General features: G+C 32.3%; 2 protein-coding genes across 4 annotated transcripts; both read left to right on the forward strand.

Moving 5' to 3' along the window:
- Nucleotides 1-13,476: 13,476 nt before the first annotated feature.
- Nucleotides 13,477-16,258, forward strand: LOC137826141 (protein yippee-like). Of its 3 annotated transcripts, none has more exons than XM_068632004.1 (6): nucleotides 13,477-13,610; nucleotides 13,715-13,930; nucleotides 15,071-15,114; nucleotides 15,642-15,750; nucleotides 15,833-15,888; nucleotides 15,973-16,258. In XM_068632004.1, exons 2-6 carry the CDS (start codon nucleotides 13,835-13,837, stop codon nucleotides 16,052-16,054), a joined length of 387 nt encoding a protein of 128 aa, XP_068488105.1. In that variant the 5' UTR covers nucleotides 13,477-13,610; nucleotides 13,715-13,834; the 3' UTR covers nucleotides 16,055-16,258. The 3 variants fall into 3 exon arrangements, with proteins under 3 accessions (XP_068488105.1, XP_068488107.1, XP_068488108.1); XM_068632006.1 differs by having other exon boundaries at nucleotides 13,776-13,930; XM_068632007.1 differs by having other exon boundaries at nucleotides 13,812-13,930.
- Nucleotides 16,259-16,780: 522 nt separating this feature from the next.
- Nucleotides 16,781-22,248, forward strand: LOC137826142 (uncharacterized serine-rich protein C215.13-like). Its single transcript, XM_068632008.1, has 5 exons — nucleotides 16,781-17,572; nucleotides 17,726-17,843; nucleotides 19,074-19,188; nucleotides 20,238-21,419; nucleotides 21,695-22,248. Exons 1-5 carry the CDS (start codon nucleotides 17,365-17,367, stop codon nucleotides 21,953-21,955), a joined length of 1,884 nt encoding a protein of 627 aa, XP_068488109.1. The 5' UTR covers nucleotides 16,781-17,364; the 3' UTR covers nucleotides 21,956-22,248.

The following is a 22,248-nucleotide window of genomic DNA, read 5'->3' on the forward strand; positions in this document are numbered from 1 at the left end:
GTATTGTTTTTCAATTTTGTTTGAATTCCCTTGATTAAGGTAATTTGAACACATTTTTTGCCTTTAATAATAATTAGTATATGTATTTATTAGGAAAAAAATTAACCTTAATATATAATTAGCCTTTAGAAAATCATTAAAGATTTAAGCAGCAAAAGGTTTCTTTAATTACATATTAATATTATTTTTGCTAATTTTTCCTTTAATAAACATATATTACAATTACTAAACACCAATTCTATTTATTTTAATTTTTTTAAAAGATACGTAGTTTTGCTGGAAACTTATGAGATGCTAGTTTGATTTTATTTTTCATTTTTAAAACGTTTATCGTTTTTGTCGAGTAATCACTAACTGTGTTAGATTAGTACATGTCTTAAGAAAACCAAACATACATGTGTTTCATATTTAGAATGTTTCCTAAAAAGATCTCAAAGTCATTATACAGCAATTTAATATTGCTAGAGTCAACAAAATGACTATTTAGACGAAAAAGGGAACTGGAAAAAAATTAAAAAATATCATTAATCCTATATTTCATATATGCTCGAGTAAAGGTTTCACTGGTCTGATCAAACAGAATAAAAAAAGGAGTTCATTTACATTAGTCTAACCTGAGAGATTAAAATGATGAAAATATCATATTCGTTAAGTCTTCGGGGGTACTAATATTGGTGATTTATTAATCAGTTTTAGTAATTATCAATAATTTTACTATTGTATAGCGTATAACTTGATTGGATGCAACTAGTTGAAAAAAAAATGTTTTGTTAGAAATGTGCATATTTTTACTGATCTTCTCTAACTAAGTTTGTTTTTTTTTTTTCTTTTCCAGCAGCTATTTAATGATGCTTTTTTTTCAATATATTTTTCTTTAATTCGAGCTCATATTATAATAATACACATAAGTTGTTTTTTTTTTTATGTGAGAAACTTGTGTGTTAAGGTGAAAATGGAGGTTTTCTCCATGAGAAGGTTTATCTTTAACCTATTTTTGCTTAAGTAAAAGTGTGATGATGTTGAAATGTTCCAAGCGGTGCAATTTTTGCTTAAGCGAAAGTGTGACGATCATAATGCATTACAAGAAAATTTGGTATTACATACAACACAATTCATATGTAAGACAATAAATTCGTATGTAAAACATAGTTACATACAGATAAGAATCCGTATATAAAATTGTCGTAGGTAACTGTTACATACGAATTTGGGATTCATATGTAACTGTGTGCAAATTTACATACAAATATATTTGTATGTAACTATAATTCATTTTTTATATATATTTGAAAGCACTGGAAATGAGTTCCACACCTCCTGCATATACCGAAAGTCATTCAAATTTTCAATAGAATTCATTCAAAGACAAATATTCATTAACATTTAAACCTACCCATAAATTGAAAAGCATGATAGAATACAATACTATTTCCAAATATTCAAAATTTCCAAATGTATTTCATTCAAACAAACAAAAAATCTAATAAAAGGAAATTCAAGTCATTACAAAGTTTTTAAGAAGCTAATAATTATTATAATCTTGAGCAGGTGAATTTTGTTGCCCATCATGATTACTGTCATGTTGCACTACATCATTACCTTGCATATGATTTTGTTGAGTATTTGGTTGTGGGGTATTTGACTGCTGAAAAATATGTTGTGCACCCGCTACTACTTCATGTGGTAGGTATTGAATCATAAAATCTTGAAATGATTGAAACTGAGAATTCATGTGTCAAATTTGCTCCTCACTTGTTGATAGTCGTTGTCTAAGTTCAACAATTTTTTCTGAATCAACTTTCTTATTAGAAGATGCTTGTGTTTCTTGTAGGTAGCAATAAACACAATCGTCTTGATGATCGACGCGTCCAACCCCGTACACTCGTCCCTTCTACTTTCCACCTACAGCTTGTAATCAACAATTGTTTCTTAATCTGAGAATTTTGGGGAAACTTAGTTTAGGGAAGAATTTTTTCGGGTTCACAGAGGAGGGAATGCACTGAGAATTTTGGCGCATATACAAAACCACACATTACCATTTCAAATTTTTATTTTTTTAAAACTTTACAAAATCTCTATGTAATACATGTAGTTCTTTACAAATAGATTCACTTATCGTTACATACATATTTATCTCAAAAAATTTCCCACCTAAGCATGCTACCCTTGCATACAGATTTTTGATACGGAATTTTTTTACAAAAGTTATATATTGTTATATACGAAAAAATCTGTTCCTGCTAGGGAGATGGGACCTAGGGAACTATTGAAGTCTTCTTCGTCTTCCTTCGGTCAGGCAGGTGACTGGGTGATGACCTGGGATTCTTCTCGTCCTCCTGCTTATCCTTCGGCGCTCGGGACTCGGTCGTCGGGGAACACCGGATGGTGGGGGTACCTGCGAAGGCACTCCGACGCTCAAGTCAGCAAAGCGGGTGGTTAGCTCTCAGGTAGGTGAACAGTAATAATGACATACCTTACTCCTTGGAATGCGTGCTATTTATATTATTCTAATGGGCCTACCTTGTTGGGCCCGTTTATCGAGGTGGATACCGCTTAGGGTTGCATTACCTAATTCTTGATGATGGATTAGCTTTACTGATCTCTGTTTGAGCGTTAATTGTAATAGGGTTCGGCCATCGGCCAAATTCTCACGGTGAGGGTAGGCCATCGGCCAAATAAATGTGGTCTTCGACAGTCTCAGTTAAGTCTCCGAAGGTCTTGGCCACTCGTCTGTCGGCCAAGTATGCAAAGGTCTCGGCCACTCGTTTGTCGGCCAAGTATGCAAAGGTCTCAGCCACTCGTCTGTCGGCCAAGTAGGCAAAGGTCTCGGCCACTCGTCTGTCGGCCAAGTATGCAAAGGTCTCGGCCACTCGTCTGTCGGCCAAGTATACAAAGATCTTGACTTCTCAGTCTCACGGTCAGGTTTGACTGGGCGTCGGGCAGGCAGGTGGGTCCCGGCCTCGCCCAGTACCGGTACAAAATCCGTATGTAATAGAAATTTACATACGAATATAATTTTGTATGTAAGTTCGTATGTATTTCATGTATTACATACGAATTTATATCCGTATGTAATTATCAACAAGTAATGACCAAATTTCTTGTAGTGGTGTAACTTAAGACAGTGTAATTTTCGCTCAAGCGAGAAATTTTTCACTTAAGCAAAAAATATTGCAAAAAAAATTAACTCAAGTGAAAATGACATTTTTCCTCAAGGAAAATAACCAGTAGAAATAGAATCAATTCAGACCAATTTTCACTCAAGTAACCAGATTATCACTCAAGCAAAATTCAATCAAAATTGTTGGTTGTTTTTGGACTTACCAAGGAAAAATTAGAATAGTATTATATAGTTATACGTTTGTACTTTGAGGTATGATGTGTGGTCAAGTAGAGTCGAGGATTGGTACCCATAATCTGTTGATTGTGTGTGAGGTTGAGTAGAATCAAAAGTTGGTGCCCTTAATTTACTAAGATGTGCGATGAATTGCTTGGTACCCGGGGAGGTACAACTTGTATTTAGTATGGTGAGCTATGCTAGAACGAATTCAATGATATCTCAAGTTTCGCTAGTAATCCGATCATGTAGATTAAGGTACTAGGTTGTGAGGAGTCGATAAAAGTATATTTGAGACATACCTTGAGGCTATAGTGAAATTGAACAAATTGAAGTAGTGTTAATCCTACCATGTGGATAGGTAGTCAAGTTGATAAGGGGTAGCAGCAAAGTGACTCACTACAAAATGAATCATTAATTTATCCTATATTTATTAATTGTTTAACTTTATATTACACGTATATATTTTGATGGGTGGAAGAGATGGTTTTGAATCCAAAAATAAGTTAGTTAGAAGATAGAATATTATTATATTACATATACATATATACTTTTGTAATAATAATAATTTCTAGAATTTGTTACACATATTAATAGTAGTCTTCATTATCGTGGTTAAATTATTTTCTAAGATTTTAGAAAATAATGATGAGTAATTTTATTTTCTATCTAGTATATTCATTATATATATATATATATATTATTTTCGTTATATATATCCATCTACCTAGCTTGACAAACGGTTTAATGCACCTATCATAAACATTCTATAATGTCTAATTTAAACTTTTGTAAACACTTTTTCATCCAATGTTTCAGATAATGTTGTTGACTTGTCCTAATTGATACTTGATTTCATGACACTAACGTTTCGTTTGGTACTCTTGACGATACAAGAACAGAAATAGGATAATGACAACTATGTCCCTGATAAAATCACACAGAATAGTAAAATTCTGGCCTGAATTCAATTATTTGCTATTTGTAGTGGTGACCTGTAAATAAATTAATAAAAACGCTTTCTATGTCGGCACACATATAGTTGCATTTATTTAAGAGTTTTTTTAAGAAGTTTACAAAAAGAAAAAAAAAATACAAAGTTGTTTAGAATATTTTTGTTTCAAAGACTTATATACAGTGTTGTGTTATGAGCTTTTAAAGTGATTAGTATAAATCACACAATTTTTTTCATCACCAACTAATCTACCCACTTATATTCTTCTTATATCTCAAAATATCAAACCTTCTTCTATCTAGTAGTTTAAATAACCAAAATATTTAAAAATTATTATGTTATGTGTTAATAATTTGCAAAAGAAAGGTGAGCTATCAACATCCAAAATCAATATATTTTGTGAAATTAATTATATTTAATTTATTTCAAAACATTATTGATTTAACTCCAATTCATATAGAAATTTCATCAGCTGAGCGATTATAAAAAATTTCAAAAGTTGGATTCAAAACCTTCGATTGTAACTTTTATATCAAGTTTTAAACATAAAAATAAGATCGGTTTTTAATCAAGCTTGCATGTATAAAATAAAATATCACTATTCAACACTAAGACAAATATAAAAAGATGGAAAAACATGAAGCACATTTGCTGGAAAGAGTAAATTTTTTTATCTCTTGATTTCTCTTTTGTTTCAACCAAATATTTTATTTCTCTTCTTTTTCCCTAAATAATAAATGTAATTTGGCACATTATGTGTAGCAGCGTAGGTAGGCTTGTGGTTTAGAGACAGAATTTTTTTAGTTGATACGATATCTTCTCTCACTCCCGGAATATAGGAATCTGCAAAATTGGGAATGCTGCTTCAATCACTGTGTATTAATTATTCAATTATTTTTATTTTTCTATATCATCACTTTTTTCAATCCTTCATCCTACTTTACTTTCATACAAAGAATTGATTTCTCTCACAATTGAGACATCAATCAAAATTCATAACACCTTTTAGTTCGTTCGGTCTCCCTTGATTAAGCTGAGAACTCTCTATCGACGTCCAAGCCGATCCACACTTAAATCATTAACATTCAAATCAAGGTTAGTAAAGTTAAACTACCATTAAGAATTAGACAATACGCTTTTAAGTGTGATTCAATCTATTAATTTGACCCAATAAGGTAAGGTCATTAAAATAATATAAATAGCGCACATTCCAATAACAAGGTACGTCATTATCACTGTACACCTCCGAGTGTCGAATCCCCTCTTTACTGACTTGAGCGTCGGAGTGTCTTTTGCAGGTACCTCCATTCGGCATTCACCTGAGGCTGAACGATCAAGGAGTAATATCGATACGAGTAGAATCACAACAAAGCTCTAGTCACCTGCCCAATGGAAGGAAGGAGACAAAGTTAGTTAATAGTTCTTTAGGTCTCATCTTCGTAACCAGAACACCTTTAATCCAAAACTTTAAAATGATAATTTTATAAGAAATAAATATATAACATTTGACTTTTTTATTTTTATTTATTATAAGACGTAGACTCATTTTTAATTTTTTAAATATAATTTAATTACAGATTATTATTCTATCCTTAATTTATTTGTATTTATTACAAGATCTCCAAAACATATTTCATCTGCTCTTCTATAGCTGTTTTGATTATTCTATCCACTAGTATAATTTAATTTCTCAATTTTCTCAGGCTAAGAAGGCAAAATGTGTCTATAAACATGTTAGTGGAGTGGTTAGAGTATTATAAATGCACGATAACATACAAGTGAGTCTACAAATCTTAGTATATTTTAATAATACGTTGTTTAAACTTTATATTTTTTTTTAAAAAAGCTTTCAAATAGTTTTTAAACTTTCTATGTCGTAATTATAATTATATTCTAACAAATGCTCACGCTAATTTATTTTTATTATTAGTTATAAATTAAATATTACATACTAATAATTATTGTACTTCCAACTTTAAATTACAAAGAAGTTAATGTTTGGTCGTTTGAGGATATTCACTAAAAAATTCGACATCATGATAAATCTATATAAAATATTATTAAATTTTTAACTTTAAAATTTTAAAATGAAGTTTGTGAGATTTTTTGTTGTTGTTGATTTTGTTTTTCATTTTTTCTTCATGAGACTTGTAACACCTCAATTATTATAAGTAATTGTTATTTAATTAAAATTTGAGAATAGTTATTTAATTAAAATTTGAGAATAATTTTGTTGTCTATTTAATTTTTTTGAGAAAATTATTAAGTATAGCGTAATCTCATTCATTCATATATATATATATATTTTTATTTTATTTTTTATATTTTTTTTTACTTTTTATAAATATATAAGTTTTATGCAATAATAATAATTTTATATCATAATAGAAAATTATATAAATATATATATATATATATTATAATTAAGTTGTTCATAAATCAATATCTTAGAAAATATTTTTGGAACAAAAATTCTCTTTTACTCATAACTCAAGTACATATCTAAGAAATACACAAAAAGAATAACAATAACATCTGAAAAGTCGATCCAATTTAAATTATCAGAATATGGAGTGAATCAAACTAAAGGTTTGTAATTTTTGTCTTTCCCTTTTTATTGTTCATCAATATTAACTTTTAATTTCTATTGAATTATAGTATAATAGACAACTAAGAAACTATGAGTGTGACTATTATGTTGTGCAATAGATGGTTATCATTGTAAGACTAGACCTTAAAAGTGATTGGGAACAAGTAACATGATGGTAAATTATTTTTATAATTCTTTAACATATATTTATCTTAACACTAATTTATGTGAACCTTATTTTGTAATGCAATTTTTTATGGATGAGCAAGCAATGCCTTTGACCTCCATAGAATATGTGAGACATGCTTGGGTCACATATTTCCTAAATTTTTATAACTCTAGGATAGCTAATTAATAATGTAGGAATTAGATAGATAGTTAGGAATATAGGTAAAGAAATATGTTGTTAGTGTTTGTAATACATTTTTATCAGTATATATTATTTGATTATTTGAATTCATGTATTTGTCTTGGCTGGGTTATAATTGAACAAGTCAATTTATATGGGAATTAGCATTAAACAGAATGTACTAAAAAAAAATTACTAGCTACAAGGGCGGCTATTTACCATAGTCACCCTCTTAGATGCAGTGCAAAGCTTTATAAGGACGACTATGGTAAATAGGCGCCTTCTTATATGCTTCAAAATGCTTTTACATAAGGGAGGTGTAAAATGACGGTTTTTACAATAGTCGTCCTCTTTGTTTGAATGCGTACAATTTATAAGGACGACTTTTACCATAGTCGCCCTTTTTGTCTCAATCTAAGAAGGCGGTTAAATAGTCCGTCTTCTTCTCTATTGGACATAAGACTACACGTACATCGAAGGTGGCTAGAAGGTCGTCGTTTTACAGTAAAAATAGTCATCGTTTTTAAGCTTTTATGCATCAGTGGAAGGTATTTAGGGAACTTTCTTTTATCCAACCAAATTCATTAAAATTATTTATTTTTACTTATATATATATATTTCCTTGAATTATAAAAGGTTGATGTTTAAAATAATATAATAATCAAAGCAATAACTTTAAATAAATACTTAGACATGGAGCAATATATCATAAGTAAATAAAATAACAAAAATATAAATTAATAAGGATGATCAATATGTAACTAAAGATAAACTAAATCACATAAATTTGAATAAAAAGAGAGGACGAATATGTAACTAGATATTAATTAAATAACAAATTTATAAATTTAATAAAGAAGATTGGTGCATTGTTGGAGATAAGATGACAATTATAATTTTAGTAAAGATGATTAACATATAATTAGGAATAAATTAAATGACATAAATGTAAATTTAGTAAAGATGATCGATACCTTGTTAAAGATAAATTAAATACATAATTATAAATTTAATAAAAAAAATCAATGCGTAATTATATAAATAAACTAAATAACATAAATATAAATTTAATAAAACAATCAAGTCAAAACGACTTTGTCATCCATAATTTTGAAGGTTATCTTTTTGAGACCTTAATAATAGAATACATTTTTATCAAAAAATTCCAATTAAATTGTGTTAATAATAAATTATAAAAGTTTGTATTGTTTATTTTTTATTACAATAACAAAATAAAGAATAGTTATTATAAAAACACTAGTAATAAATTAAACAATCTTATAAAATGAATTCATACTTTATTTTTCAAATAAAATAATGTACATTTCTTTTCATGTTTTATTTATCTCTTTTAAATTTTTTCTTTTCTATTATTTTTTTCTTGGTCTTTCTTTTCTCTCTAGCAAATATAGCTTATACATATCATTACAATTTTACCAAATGTTCTTCCACTTCCTAGCATATTCTCTCGGCTATTTACCATTTCTTATGTCGAATCAATGAAGTGAAATCTCTATTTTTCCTTTTCCAAACTCTTGATGGAAAGTGACCGAAAGTTGAAAAGGAAAAAAAGAGTTTAACGTGGTTCCACTTTTATTAGATATCCTCACATGTTTAAAGGAACAAAAACAAAAAACAAATGGGTAGGCTAAAGCTTTAGCTAGTTTCATAAAGAATCATCCATGGTCGCCATCTCTTTCCTTTTACGAGAATTGGTGCAAGAGATCAAAATTAAAGACGATTCCTTTTAAAAATCTTCAATGAATTTGGAATCACAAGATTTTCGATTTTAAAGATGGTGTGTTGGTATAGGATGAGACCGAAGATCCGGTCTTCCTGATTGAGATGACTGAGATCCCATAGATAGTATGGCCGACCGACACATTTAACCATTAACATTCAAACCAAGGTCAGTGAAGCCAAATTACCATTAAGAATTATGTAATATCATTTCCACTAATCAGACCCAACAAGGTAAGCTCATTAGAATAATATAAATAACGCACATTCCAAGAAAAAAGGTACGTCATTGTTACTGTACACATCCGAGTGTCGAACACCCTCTTTACTGACTTAAGCGTCAGATTGTCTTCTGCAGATACCTTTTCCATTTGACATTCATTCGAGACTGAGAACCGAAGAAGTGGCACAAAGATTAAAAAAATTACAATAAAATCTTAACAACCTACCCGAAGTAAAAAAAAAACCTCTCCTTAGCAGATAGATATTGTTTTTCATTCTAACTACCATTTATGCGAAGAGTATCACAACAATCAAACCCCGACATTGAATTGCACAAAAAAATTAACATTAATGACAGAAAACTGGTAACAATTTGAAATAGACATGGGAATCTGTTACAAATGTTGATAACTATGTGGTTTGCAACAAGGCTAAATAAATGAGAATTAAGAATACAAAATCATGATTAACAGACACAAATTCTTAGACCATGATGGTGTATTCATTACTTAAGAGAAGGTGTTAAGACGGGTAATGTGTAGGTCTTATGCGAAGCTTTTTCCATTTTTGAATTTGAAGGTACATAGTCCGACATGAACATGTGTTAATAATGGGTGTTTTTCTCTGAGTTCTCACATCAAACACTTGATAACAGCGAAATGTTGTTACAGTCTTTACAGGCTAGTAGGTTATTATGGAGGTCTATTGAGAAAAAAAGTAATGTAATGATGGGTTTGGAAAGTGGTTTACCTTTAATAATTGGACCCAGATGAAGTTTTTATGATATCCCATCATCCAAATCGCACACATGTTACTGGGCCATAACAGTTCATATACTACCTCTACTGCATGTGACAAAAGGAAGGGCTGCGTCACGTCCCATCATACCTTCATCTTCATCTTTCTCTTTCTCTTTCTTTCACACCATTGCTTTTTATTACTTCCATGTATCTTTCACAAAACTTCTAAGAACTTTCTTTTACTTCACTTTTCTACATTTTTCTTTCTACATGAAATCAGTGAATAATAATTAAGTGAGTACTCTTTGAATTATAAATTTTGGACTTACAAAATAATATTCAATAAAATTGTTATCAAATAATAGGTGATTTCTCCGATAACAATTTAGTTTATTCAAGTAATTTCAAGTTATAGATTTTTGGTATGGATAGTATATTAATCATTTTAAATTATTATTTTATTTATTCATTATGTGAGAATAAAATAAATCTAATTAAATAGTTATATATAAGTATTTATTTAAATATACTTTATGTTGACAATGAAAATAAATTAAAGTTTGTCTATAATAAAAGTGGCCCGTGTATAAATTGGGCCATGCATATAGCTTAGGCCCAATGCGCTTAAAGGGCCACAGCCATATTATTCGAAGCACCAGGTTCAAGAAAAACACACATACACTCTAGCCGAATATAATAGTTGATTGTTTTGATACAAAAATTGAAATAAGGAAAATAACACTCTCTATACTAAATAACAATAATATATTATTTAATTTTAAAATATATATTCACAAACAACGCTGACATTTTTCTTTAGTTTTTAAATAAATAATTTATTCTCCTATGTTTTTAATAATTTATTTTATATTTTAAAGAAAAGAATCCTCGTCTTACTTATTTTAGTTGAAAATGTTATATTCATTAAAATTTAAATAAAAAATTATAAAATTAATGTTTTAACCCTTATTATAATAAGAACTTCTCTATCATTATAGAAATGAAATTAAATAGCATGAAATAAGTAGATGTACATGTAATCTAATTCTGCATATTAATATCAACTAAAGATGTTAGTAAAATTAAAATTTATTTTCAAAACAAATATTAACGACATAATTTTACTCTTGCTATTGACTATTAGTTTGCCGCACATTGCATTGTCGTATGTTCTAAAAGTAATATAGGTCATAACAATTACATAATACATCCAAATGAATAAGGTAATCTAACAACACAAGTAAGGAATACATATCACACTTTCAATAAAATTGAAAAATGATGTGAAGAAACAAATGTTTGACTCAAGAAACTATATCATACACTTTCATTACCTAGCATGGGTATAAAAAAAAATGGCACAAACAGTTATATAGTTAAACAAATTTTCGGAAAATCTTATTAAATTTGAAGAGAAAATTGACACCTATTATATTCACATAAATCTTAGTCATAAAATTGTCCATGTGAAAATAAATTAATTTTTCAACTACAACTATACCATATATTAGTACACTATGATAAAATAACTTTTTGTCCATCCACTACAAGAAAATCATGAAATAGAAACTAATTTTTAGATAAAAAAAATAATTAGTCGTTATAGTGACTAAATTAGAGACCATTTTAGAGACTAATTTTTTTTGTCTAATTAGCAACCAAGGTTTTTGCTACCAAATTTAGAATCTAAATAATTGGTAGCAAAAACCTTGATTGCTAATTAGACACAAATTTAGAAACCATTTAACAATAATAGAAACTAATTTAGAAACCAAAATTTTTTTAGTCTTTAAAATGGTCTCTAATTTAGTCACTATAGCAACTAATTATTTTTTGTTTCTAAAAATTAGTTTCTATTTCATGATTTTCTTTTAGTGATCTACAAAATATCAGTTGATTATTCCTTCCATCCATCTTGAATAAATGACATGAACCTTCATAAGTTTTTTTCACTACCTGTGATTTAGACTACCAATAAAACTTGAATATCTTATTAACATATTTCATGACACAATACTCACACTAATAACATATTAGGTTGGATTAAGTTACATCTTGGTAACCACCTTACATCATTCAGATCATAATCACATCTCATTCAACTGCAAAAAATATATACATCACCTAATCGGTCAGTCGGGGTCATGTCTTTTTGCTCCTTTTATCTCTTTGTACAAGAATTTTAAGGCTTGATTTTTCAAAAAATTTATTAAGCTAATGGGTCATAGGTTTTTCTTTGACAATGGAGAGCCTAAGTTTTCTTTTTATTGGACTTGGGATCTTGTCTGGTATCAAAGTTGGCGTATATCATCCATAAGTGTCGATGACCTTGAGGTTTTTAGGGTTTTAGATCAAATTGTTGAGGAAGTTGACCGAAAGATTGTCACCATATACATGTCTCCTCATCGTTGGGTGGATCTCACCAGTATGTATACTTGTTACTTTGGTTGGTGTCAACTTTAACTTCACTAATTTTTTTTATGCTTTTCCGGCATAATGGCTCAACATGCTTAAGATTTCAAGTTGGTGCTTAAACAACTCCGATAAAAGGTCAGTAAATGACCGAATGAAGAACCCAAAATTCATGTGATCGACTTCCCCATTTTTGTGGCTAATCTCAAGCCTTCTCCTATGTATAAAAAATCCTTTTGTAATCCCACAGGCAATTTTTGTTTTTGTATAAGTGATAGTCGAACTCAAATTTTTGTATAAATGAAATGATTGATTATTTTTGCTTATTGTATATTAGTTTTTCGATATTCAATAATTGAAGATATTAAATGTTATCCAATAGATACTTTGACTTGATTTCGGTAAACCTATTTATAGAATAAGATAAATCTATGAAATTTTATATTTAATTAATGTGAATATAACTATTAAATCTATACTTTAAAGGACCAAAATGTGTTTAACCATGCGTGGAAACCTTAATCAACTATATGGACGAGTCCTCTACCCATTGACCGTATAGCATAGAAATATTTTAATTGTTGGTACAACTATTGAGGAACAGTCTTAAAATTATTTTATTTTATTCAGTAAAGAAAGTTAAACTCTGTTAAAAAAAGTTTAAAATAAGTCATAGACTCTTAAGTTACTATCTAAAGTTTTAATATAATCCCGTGACATTTCATCAAAGTGAAAAGAACTTGGAACAGAATTGTCTTGCAAGTAGTTAAGTCAAGCAAGCAAAGCAACCTTGCATTAAAATTGAAGATACAATAAAATCTATTATTATTAGAATGATTTAAAATATACTAACAATATTTTTTATACTTCACAATTTAAAGCATATTCTAACAAGATCATTGATTTCATCGCGATTATTTTAAAAACATTTAAGATTATTTCCAATTGAATCACTTCCATTACAATAACATTCGAAGAAAACTATAAACATTTTTTCATTGGAAATGACCATAAACATAATAATTAACATTAAATATTACTCTTTGAACAATATTTCCCCTTTTAATTAGTATTTCATTATTGTATTAAGCAAAAAATGAAATAAAAAGCAGAAAAGCGTAATACAACATTAAATAAATAATTACACGGGAAGAAGACACGTCTTGTCGGGTTCTCTTTTCTCAGAAAAAAGCGATGATTGATTGTTTCTCTCTCCACATTTCTTGCAACTCCTCTCCTTCTCTTCTCTTCTCTTCTCTTCTCAGGTAATTTTCAACGATTCCTTCTCCTTTTCCTTCTTCTTCTTCTTCATTACGATCATAATCTTCTTCTTCTTCTTCTCTCCTTCCTCGATTGACGCTATGTCTAGATTCATCGCCGCTTCAATTTGACCTTTGCGTGATTTCGTTTTGACTGAGTCCTGTCTTTAGTTTACCCTTCATCTGAAAATCCCCGTTGATCTTCAGCCTAGAATTTTCCGAATTGAGCTATGGGGAGGTTGTTTGTGGTCCATCTCGAGGGGAAGGTCTATAGCTGCAAACACTGCCGTACCCATCTTGCTCTCTATGAAGACATCGTTTCCAAGGTTGTCCTTTTATTTGTTTTCTTTCTTTCACCTACTTTCATGACTCACTTTTTTTTTTTGTGATTTTCTAACTTCGTTCTGGGTTTTTGTTTTTTTTTATCTCATCCTTGTTAATTTTATCAGTTGGATGATGAGTTCGTGCACTAATGTAGGTTTGAATAGTCACTTTATCTTCCTGTCAAGCATTTCTTGTTCTTTTCCTCTAATAGTCTGTCCATACAATTTCGAGAGTGCAAATTGTTAATTTTAGTGATTGATTTGATATCCATCTTTTAGTTATTGTTTACTTGTATTGTATTCCCTTGGCTCAAATTAAGATTTTTTTAATTCTTTTTCCCAATTGCGTGGTGGCAACATCATGTGCCAAGGCTATGGCATAGATGTAAAACCACTTATGAGCCTTCACCTAATGGCTATTAGTTAAAGCTTTTAGGAGGGTTGGTTATTGTTGTGGTATCACTGTCCCCGCGATCAAGCGATTAACAGTTTAATCCTGGACTGGATTGCATCACTGTTTACCAATTCTTTTTGCAAATGAACTTTATCTAAGATCCTGTAATTCATGAAGATACTTGTTGTGCAATTTATTGTGTTTGTATTTTTGTTTATAAATTGTAACAGTTAATGGACACGAGTGCTTGTGGAGGTAACATTTCTTTGCTGGTTTAACTCTGAATAATGAACTCGTTGCTGCGTATTCTTGGATAATAGATACTGACTTTGCTTAAAAGGAGAGGGTGAAAGTAGATAATTGTCTGGTTGTCGGTGTTCCCAGAGGAGAAACCAAGGAAGGTGTTCTCTAAATAAATGGCTGGCCAAGCTATTCGGATTTTGATTCTTCATACTTTTGTGAATATAAGATGTGCAAATAAAGTATAAGTGGCAGAATTTTTGGGTCTCCCTGGCCCTTGACTTGCAGAAGTGCTCCCATCCTCTTACATAGAATTTGAACCCACTCGATTATCTCTGTTGCAGAAAAATTGTTGTGTTAAGTAGTTATGCCATTGTGTTCATTTTCCTTCTTCAATGTAGCCTTCGAGCTTTGGCCAACTTTTCTTTATTCACACCTGGGTATTCTTTATTGGTCTTCCATAAAATACATATTCTGACTACTATTTTTTCTTGTGGTGTTTTATTCAGTCTTTCCACAGCAGACATGGGAAAGCTTATCTCTTCAGTAAGGTGTAAGTCATCCTTGATCTTGGAACCTTATCATTATGCGATTGGTAAAAATAACTAAGATAAACGTTCTCTTTTGGTATTTGTATGAATGTATTTGGACAATTAGTGATAAAACTATGAAATATAGTTGTATGCTACTTAAATTGTCTAAAAACAAGACCAAAAAATTAAGAGAAATTTAATGACATATTGTTTGTCCTAGAACTTGTCTGAGTATATACATTACACATTGCTATTGTAGTCCTTGTTTTTTGCATGCCCATCATGAATCCAGTCATGCTTGTCTTATGACTTGGCAATAGAAATCATATGTGTATCACAGCTACATAGCAAGAACAATTCATAATTCCTGCCACTCTCGTCAACTGACATTTAGGTGATTTTGTAGCTTGGAGCCAAAGTATTATGCAGAAGAGATGTATTTGTTATTCATGGCTTCTTGCCTCTGAATGTCTAAAGATCTAGCCACGTTATGTTTTATAGTTGGTTCTGGTCATGGATGCAGTTAATATATTTTTTTCTTTTACAGCGTAAATGTTTCTGCTGGAGAAAACGAGGACAGGCAGATGCTCACTGGGATGCATACTGTGGCTGACATTTTCTGTGTGGGGTGTGGATCAATTGTGGGTTGGAAATATGTACGATTTATAACAGTGCTTCACGAGTACGATTTTTTCAATTTATACGTAGAATTTAGTAGTTACCATTGGTTTCTTTCAGGAGACTGCTCATGAAGAAAGCCAGAAGTACAAGGAAGGAAAATCTGTACTTGAACGGTAAGAGAAGTGTTGTTCGAGAACTGAGAAAACACTCTTAATACGTGAAGATGGTGGATTTAACATGTTTTTACTTCTGGCCAGGTACAAGGTGTCAGGTCCTGATAACTGCAATTATTGGGTTGGCCATGAAGCACATGGTGGAAGTGAAGCAGATGACGCTTAGTCATCTGCCATTGACAATTGAATTGTACATTCTTTAATCCTCATCCCCTGTTGTTCAACGAATGTGGATTTTATTTGGGCAGTTTTGCAAAATCTGCATTTTGCCCATAAGACAATTTAAATACATTTGATTGTTAATTATGATGTAAAAAAACTAATGTTATAACTTCTAAGTTCTAATCAATCATATGTTTTTCTTGTTGTATATTCATCTCCATTCGCTATTACCATCTTTCGGGGTATTTGGAAGTTTTTTCTTTCCTAATCATGCAAATACTCAAATTAAAAGTGGAATGTGTTTAGTTAAACTTATGAATGTGATCGATGACAAGTTCTTTTACTAAATTTGATCTTGTTATTTATTAAAATAAATTTCAGCCAGTGTTTATGAGAGAAGCTTTTATAGAAATGCTTAATGAAACAAGAACAAAGGGTAATTGATACCAACGGAAAGCATCAAACTAACTAAGCGCCTAAATTTCTCATAACATTTATTAAATTAGGTGCTCTCTTTTTCTCTTGGTAGACTTTACCTTTGTGCGTTTTTTCTTTTATTGCTTTAACAGAAAAAAAGTTACCTACTGAAGACGTTAACGAGAAGGAAGTAAATGCTAAAAGATTTTTGGGTGTCAGAGTTGAATAGGCGTCTTATATGTAACGTAGGCCTTAAATTTACATGGTAAGAAGAAACTTATTTTGGAAACTGCAAATGATTTAGTTAATTAGTAACTAAAATTTTGTCCCCCGAGAAAAGAGGTTACATGAATGATGAGTGCATAGTTGCGAAGTCACGTTGGCAAAAGCTTGAAAAAGGAAGATATTATAATAATAAAGAAAGAGGGCATAACGGTGATCACTCACCCAACTCATCCAATCCATCAACCGTGTAACGTAGGCTTTAAGTGATAGAAATTAAAAAGAAAGAAGAACAGCAGTAGCAGCAGCAGCAGCTTCACAGCATCTATTCTTCTCTCCCTCCATCTTCAAACTTGCCTTTTATTACATCTCAATGCCACTCCCTTCTCTTCACTATCACTCTCATTCGAAGTTTCTGGAATCCCAATGCGCTCCACTTTGTTATTTCCGCAACTATTTCCAACCAAAGCCCGTTTTATTCAATTTACCTTTTTTAAGTATTGATTTAATTTCTATTTTTGGTTCACGAGGATGCATTCGGTTGGTGCGCGGTTGTTGAGGTGAACGAGGGAACTCAGTTAGGTTCTTCTCTTGTTTCGGGCTTTTCTTCTTCTCTTTCCCTCTTCTTTCTCTTCTTCGCTTCATCGATCCCTAATTGTCGTTGCCATTTCTGAGATGAATCGGAGCTTCATAGCGCCGGAATCCAAAATGCAAGACGCCTTCAAGCAGAGGCAACAGCAATTGGGGGCTCTCAGGTCCTCTGTGCGCGCCAAGGACAGGGACGACGAACTCGCGTTGTTCCTGGAAATGAGGAACCGCGAGAAGGAGCGTGGCGATCTCGTGCTTCGCGCCGCAGAGGATTTTGACGGTGCAGCCGCGTTGGGTATGCACACCGTCGACGACGACACTTCTTGTTTTTTTTTTGTGATGTCGTTTTGTTAATTTTAGCGCCAACAACTGCCGGACGGTTGTGTCGTTTGCACGGTGTGACATGTTGTGTTTCCCTTTGTCACTCGCTATGTGTTTCGTGTTTCAGGCTCAAATCTAGGCAATTCTCCCTTGTTTAACGTTCCGTCTTCCATGGCGGCGCTGGTGCGGAAGACTGGTGCTGATGATTTTCTCAATTCGGAGAATGATAAGAATGATTATGACTGGTATATCCTGTTTATCTTTCTAACCGTCTTTTTAATGCTTAACTTTTGTGTGTTTACTGTAATTATTCAGTGCAACTATGTCATTTGAGTAGTTTTTTTTTTCTTCCTTCTTTTTGTTTGATAAAACTTGTAGATGTAGTTTCTGGATATTCTTGTGAAACTAACAAGTTAACCACTCTTCGTACATGATATCAGCTCTGATTATGGAGCAATTGATATGCTCTACAATCCAAATCCCACAGAGGAAGCAATTGTAATGAATATCACTTCAACTTTGAAGCAATAACTATCCTTTGCAATTACTAATATGAAATGATCAATTGAGTTAAATTTGTGTGGGAAAAAACCAAAATGTGGGGAAAACTGTCTAGAATGAGTTTAGTTAGTCAGATGAGATTATAATTGCTTTTTTTATGGTGGCCTAGGCTCCATCTCATATTACATAAACATAATCACTTTTTATTATGGTAAATACGAATGCCCTTACTTGATTGTGTTTTCTCACAAGCCTTTGTTAATTCACCCGCTCCTTTACCAAAAATCTATATATACCCTTGGCAAAATTTTATGAGAGCATAAAAAACAACGTTAACTCTTGATAATTTGGCATCTGTGACCAGAGTCTTTGACATTTTTTCATGACCTCGTATAATAAACATGCTCACTTTATAGCTTTTCCCTTGTTTTAATATCATCATTATGATACTGACTAGGTTTATAAAGTGTCATGTTCTATTTTCCATAACTGAAGTCTAGAAGATAACAACGAATTAATTTATTGTAAAACTGATGGCCAGTTTCTCTTATTTCCAGGCTTAAACAAGCCAAATTGTTAGAAATCACAGGTTCATCTGCATTCGCAATAAGCACAACTTCACAATGCCTTGTAATTAATTTGGCAATATTTCTTTGATATTGCCAAATATTGTCTTTGTAGTTCCTTTCTTTGATATTTCTTTATACTAATAATTTTTTCAATCATAAATTATTAGTAGGACTGTATCACTGTTGCTATTTTTGTTATTAACCTTATCCAAATCTGAGATTTCTGACTGTAACTAGGGTCTTGCATCGATGCTCTGGGTGTTTTCTGACTTTAACTAGGTTCTTGCATCGATGCTTTGTGTGTTTGAAGCATGAACTAATAATAAATAAATTAACATGCACTAATCCAGACTTAGCTTTACATTAATGCTTAGATTGGGGCTTAGCATTTTTTTTCCTTTTCAGGCTTCTAACCCCACCTGGGACTCCCCTTTTTCCTTCTTTGGAGATGGAATCAACAAAAACTGTTATGAGTCAGCTTGGGGCTCCAACTTTACGCCCCACATCATTAAAAGCTAGAGTAAGCAATTTTATTTGATTTTTTGGATCATGTCAATAATTTATCTTTTTATGGTAATTTGAAGATTTTGTCTTTTACATCTGGTTTTAGGGTTTATGGTAATTCATCAATGAAATTGTACATTTCCTTGTAAACTCCTGGTTTTGATGAAAGTTCGTTTGTTAACAATATCATTATTATTCATCATGCCAGATGAACTTAAGCAGAAATAAATGGTTTTAGGAATGGGTTAAGTATGTTTTGTGAGTTATTGCATAATTTCAGTTATTGGTGCCTGATTATAAGTAGCTAATTTTCATACACCGTCCCCTGTAGCAATGACATACCTGGACTACAAACCGCATGTCATTATTTTGGATGTTTTCCAACTTTCCATGACATGTTTTGGTTAATTTATTTGTTAATTACATGATTGTTGCTTTCAGTATCCTCTCTTGCTTTTTTCCATTGTCCTTTTGGAGTTTCTTCATGGCATTCCATATTTGGCATTTTTGGTGAATATTGGGTGTGTCCTAGTTCTAGGTTCCTAGACCACATTGATTAATTACTTTAATGATTTAGGTAGAAGTAAAGAGGCTAAATTTTGTGGCAATTTGCAATGTGGACTACATTGTAACACTTCAAACAAGAGGTGTCCAAGCTTCACGGTCCATTTGGTAGGAAACACAGGTCCTTTTTGAAGGGGTTTCACTATTAGATATGTTAATGTTGAGGAGTGAAGATCTATTACTTAGATTTTGTCTTTTTCATTGTTTGTTTTTCTGTTTTGTTACTTTGTTTAGGAGGATTCCTTACCCCTTTTCTCTCTACATAAATTTCTTTCATAAAAACAGCTTTGTCGGTTTCACTGAGTAAATTGATAATACTTTTTTACATTGGCAAAATCATAGAAATGTAATACTCTGCATTTATTTGTTAGTTCCAAAGTCCAAAGTAATCCATGATTTGTGCTTTAACATATGGTTCATAATAGTATGATTTTGTTGTTTTTCTTTCATGGTAATGGTCTGAAAATAATTTTTCTTGTATTTGTTTCCTTGTGATTGTAGTTAGCAAATCCTCCGTCAGAACATACTGGAAGGAGCAACTTAGTATCTAAACAACCCGCCTCCGCCCCTGGGTTGACCTCTTCAGGTGGTGGAATCAGAAGGCCCTCATCAGCGGGGAATCTTTCAGAACTAGCTGGAAGAAGCAACTTAGTATCTAAACTACCAGCCTCTTCCCCGGGGTTGACTTCTTCAGTTGGGGGAACTAGGAGGTCCTCATCCTCAGGGAATCTGGGATCTAGATCTGCAACTCCTACTGGACGACCTACATTGACCACAGTTTCAAAATCATCTAGACCTTCAACACCGACTTCTCGGACAACCATACCATCAACTAGGGCTATGGTAGCAACTACCAAGACCTCAGTTTCCTCAGCCAAGCCCATGGTTTCTGCTACTAAGGCTGCAGTTTCTGTTGCTAGAACTACTACAGTACCTGCAGCTAAAACCACAATTCCATCTAGATCCTCTACACCTTTGTCAAGATCTACTACACCTTCAAGATCTACTACAAGATCTTCAACACCTACAACCAGAACTACCTTATCTGCATCGAGGCCTACTTCAAGGGCATCAACCCCAACTAGGCGGCCTACAACACCATCTAATGTATCTACTGTATCTTCTCTGTCAGTTAAGACTTCTTCAATCTCCAAGTCAGCTCCTGTGATGTCAAGGCAGCCAATAACATCGCCTGGCACTTCACCAAATGTGAAGCCAAGCCCAAGACCATGGAAGCCATCTGAGATGCCTGGCTTTTCACTTGATGCGCCACCCAATTTGAGGACAACGCTTCCAGAAAGGCCGCTGTCAACAACTAGGGGTAGGCCTGGAGCACCCGGTGCACGATCCTCTTCTGTTGAGCCTGCTTCTATTGGTAGACCAAGGCGGCAATCAAACTCTCCTTCAAGAGGACGTTCATCCAACGGCATTTCTCATCCAACTGGAAGCTCTATGCCAGCAGTTAATCGTGGGTACTCCAGAGCAAATGACAATGTCAGTCCTGTTGTAATGGGCACAAAAATGGTTGAGAGGGTAATAAATATGCGAAAATTGGCACCACCAAGGCTGGATGACAAGAACTCTTCCCATAATCTTTCTGGCAAGTCATCTTCTTCTCCAGATACCTCTGGTTTTGGAAGATCACTCTCGAAGAAATCCTTGGATATGGCAATTAGGCATATGGTATGCATCTTCTTCACATTTTCTGCATTTGTTCTATCAGTCGAGAATAAATTTGCAACGCGCCTGCATCTGAAACACTGGATCTAGAGAAACTTTTAAATGCTGTGTTGGCCTTTTCCCTTTGTGGATGCATTATGTCTTGACGTTATTTAGATATTTGAGAGTTTGTCATTTAGGGCGTTGATCTCATTTCATACCTACTATTAAAATCAAATTAATCGGAACTGATGAAATTGTATTTTCTCTTGCTAATAATTTCCTTTCTCTTTGAACAGGATATAAGGCGAAGGGTTCCAGGCAATTTACGGTCATCATTGATGACGAACATTCCAGCATCTTCAATGTATAGTGTGAGGTCTGGGCCTCCGCGTAGCCGAACTGTTAGTATCTCGGGTTCTCCTCATGCCACTAGCAGTAATGCTAGTTCTGAAGTGAGTGTAAACCCAAATGGTGTTTGTTTATATAATAGTGAAATAGACGATGATATTGGCAGTGAGAGAAGTGGTCAATCTCCTGCCAGTGTGCGGGGTAGGTAAACGGCTCTCACTTTCAGGAATCCTCTTCCCTACTGTTTAATTGTTCCACCATTCTTATCCTGAGTTTCAGCCATATTGGATTTTTATATGGAGCTAACCATGCTTCAATTCATGTAAAGTTACCGGAAGTGATATAAACATTAAGGGAAGCTATTTGTAATTTAGATAGATCACCTATATGCTGATATTGTAATACTCATTTTTTTTCAAGTGGTGTTATATCACGCGAAAACTGTAGAAATGGTATGTGCCATTGTATTTTTTGAGAAATGCTAGCAGCGTATGATTTGGCA

The sequence above is a fragment of the Phaseolus vulgaris genome, chromosome 8 (assembly GCF_000499845.2).
Source record: "Phaseolus vulgaris cultivar G19833 chromosome 8, P. vulgaris v2.0, whole genome shotgun sequence".
In the NCBI taxonomy this organism is placed as follows: Eukaryota; Viridiplantae; Streptophyta; class Magnoliopsida; order Fabales; family Fabaceae; genus Phaseolus; species Phaseolus vulgaris.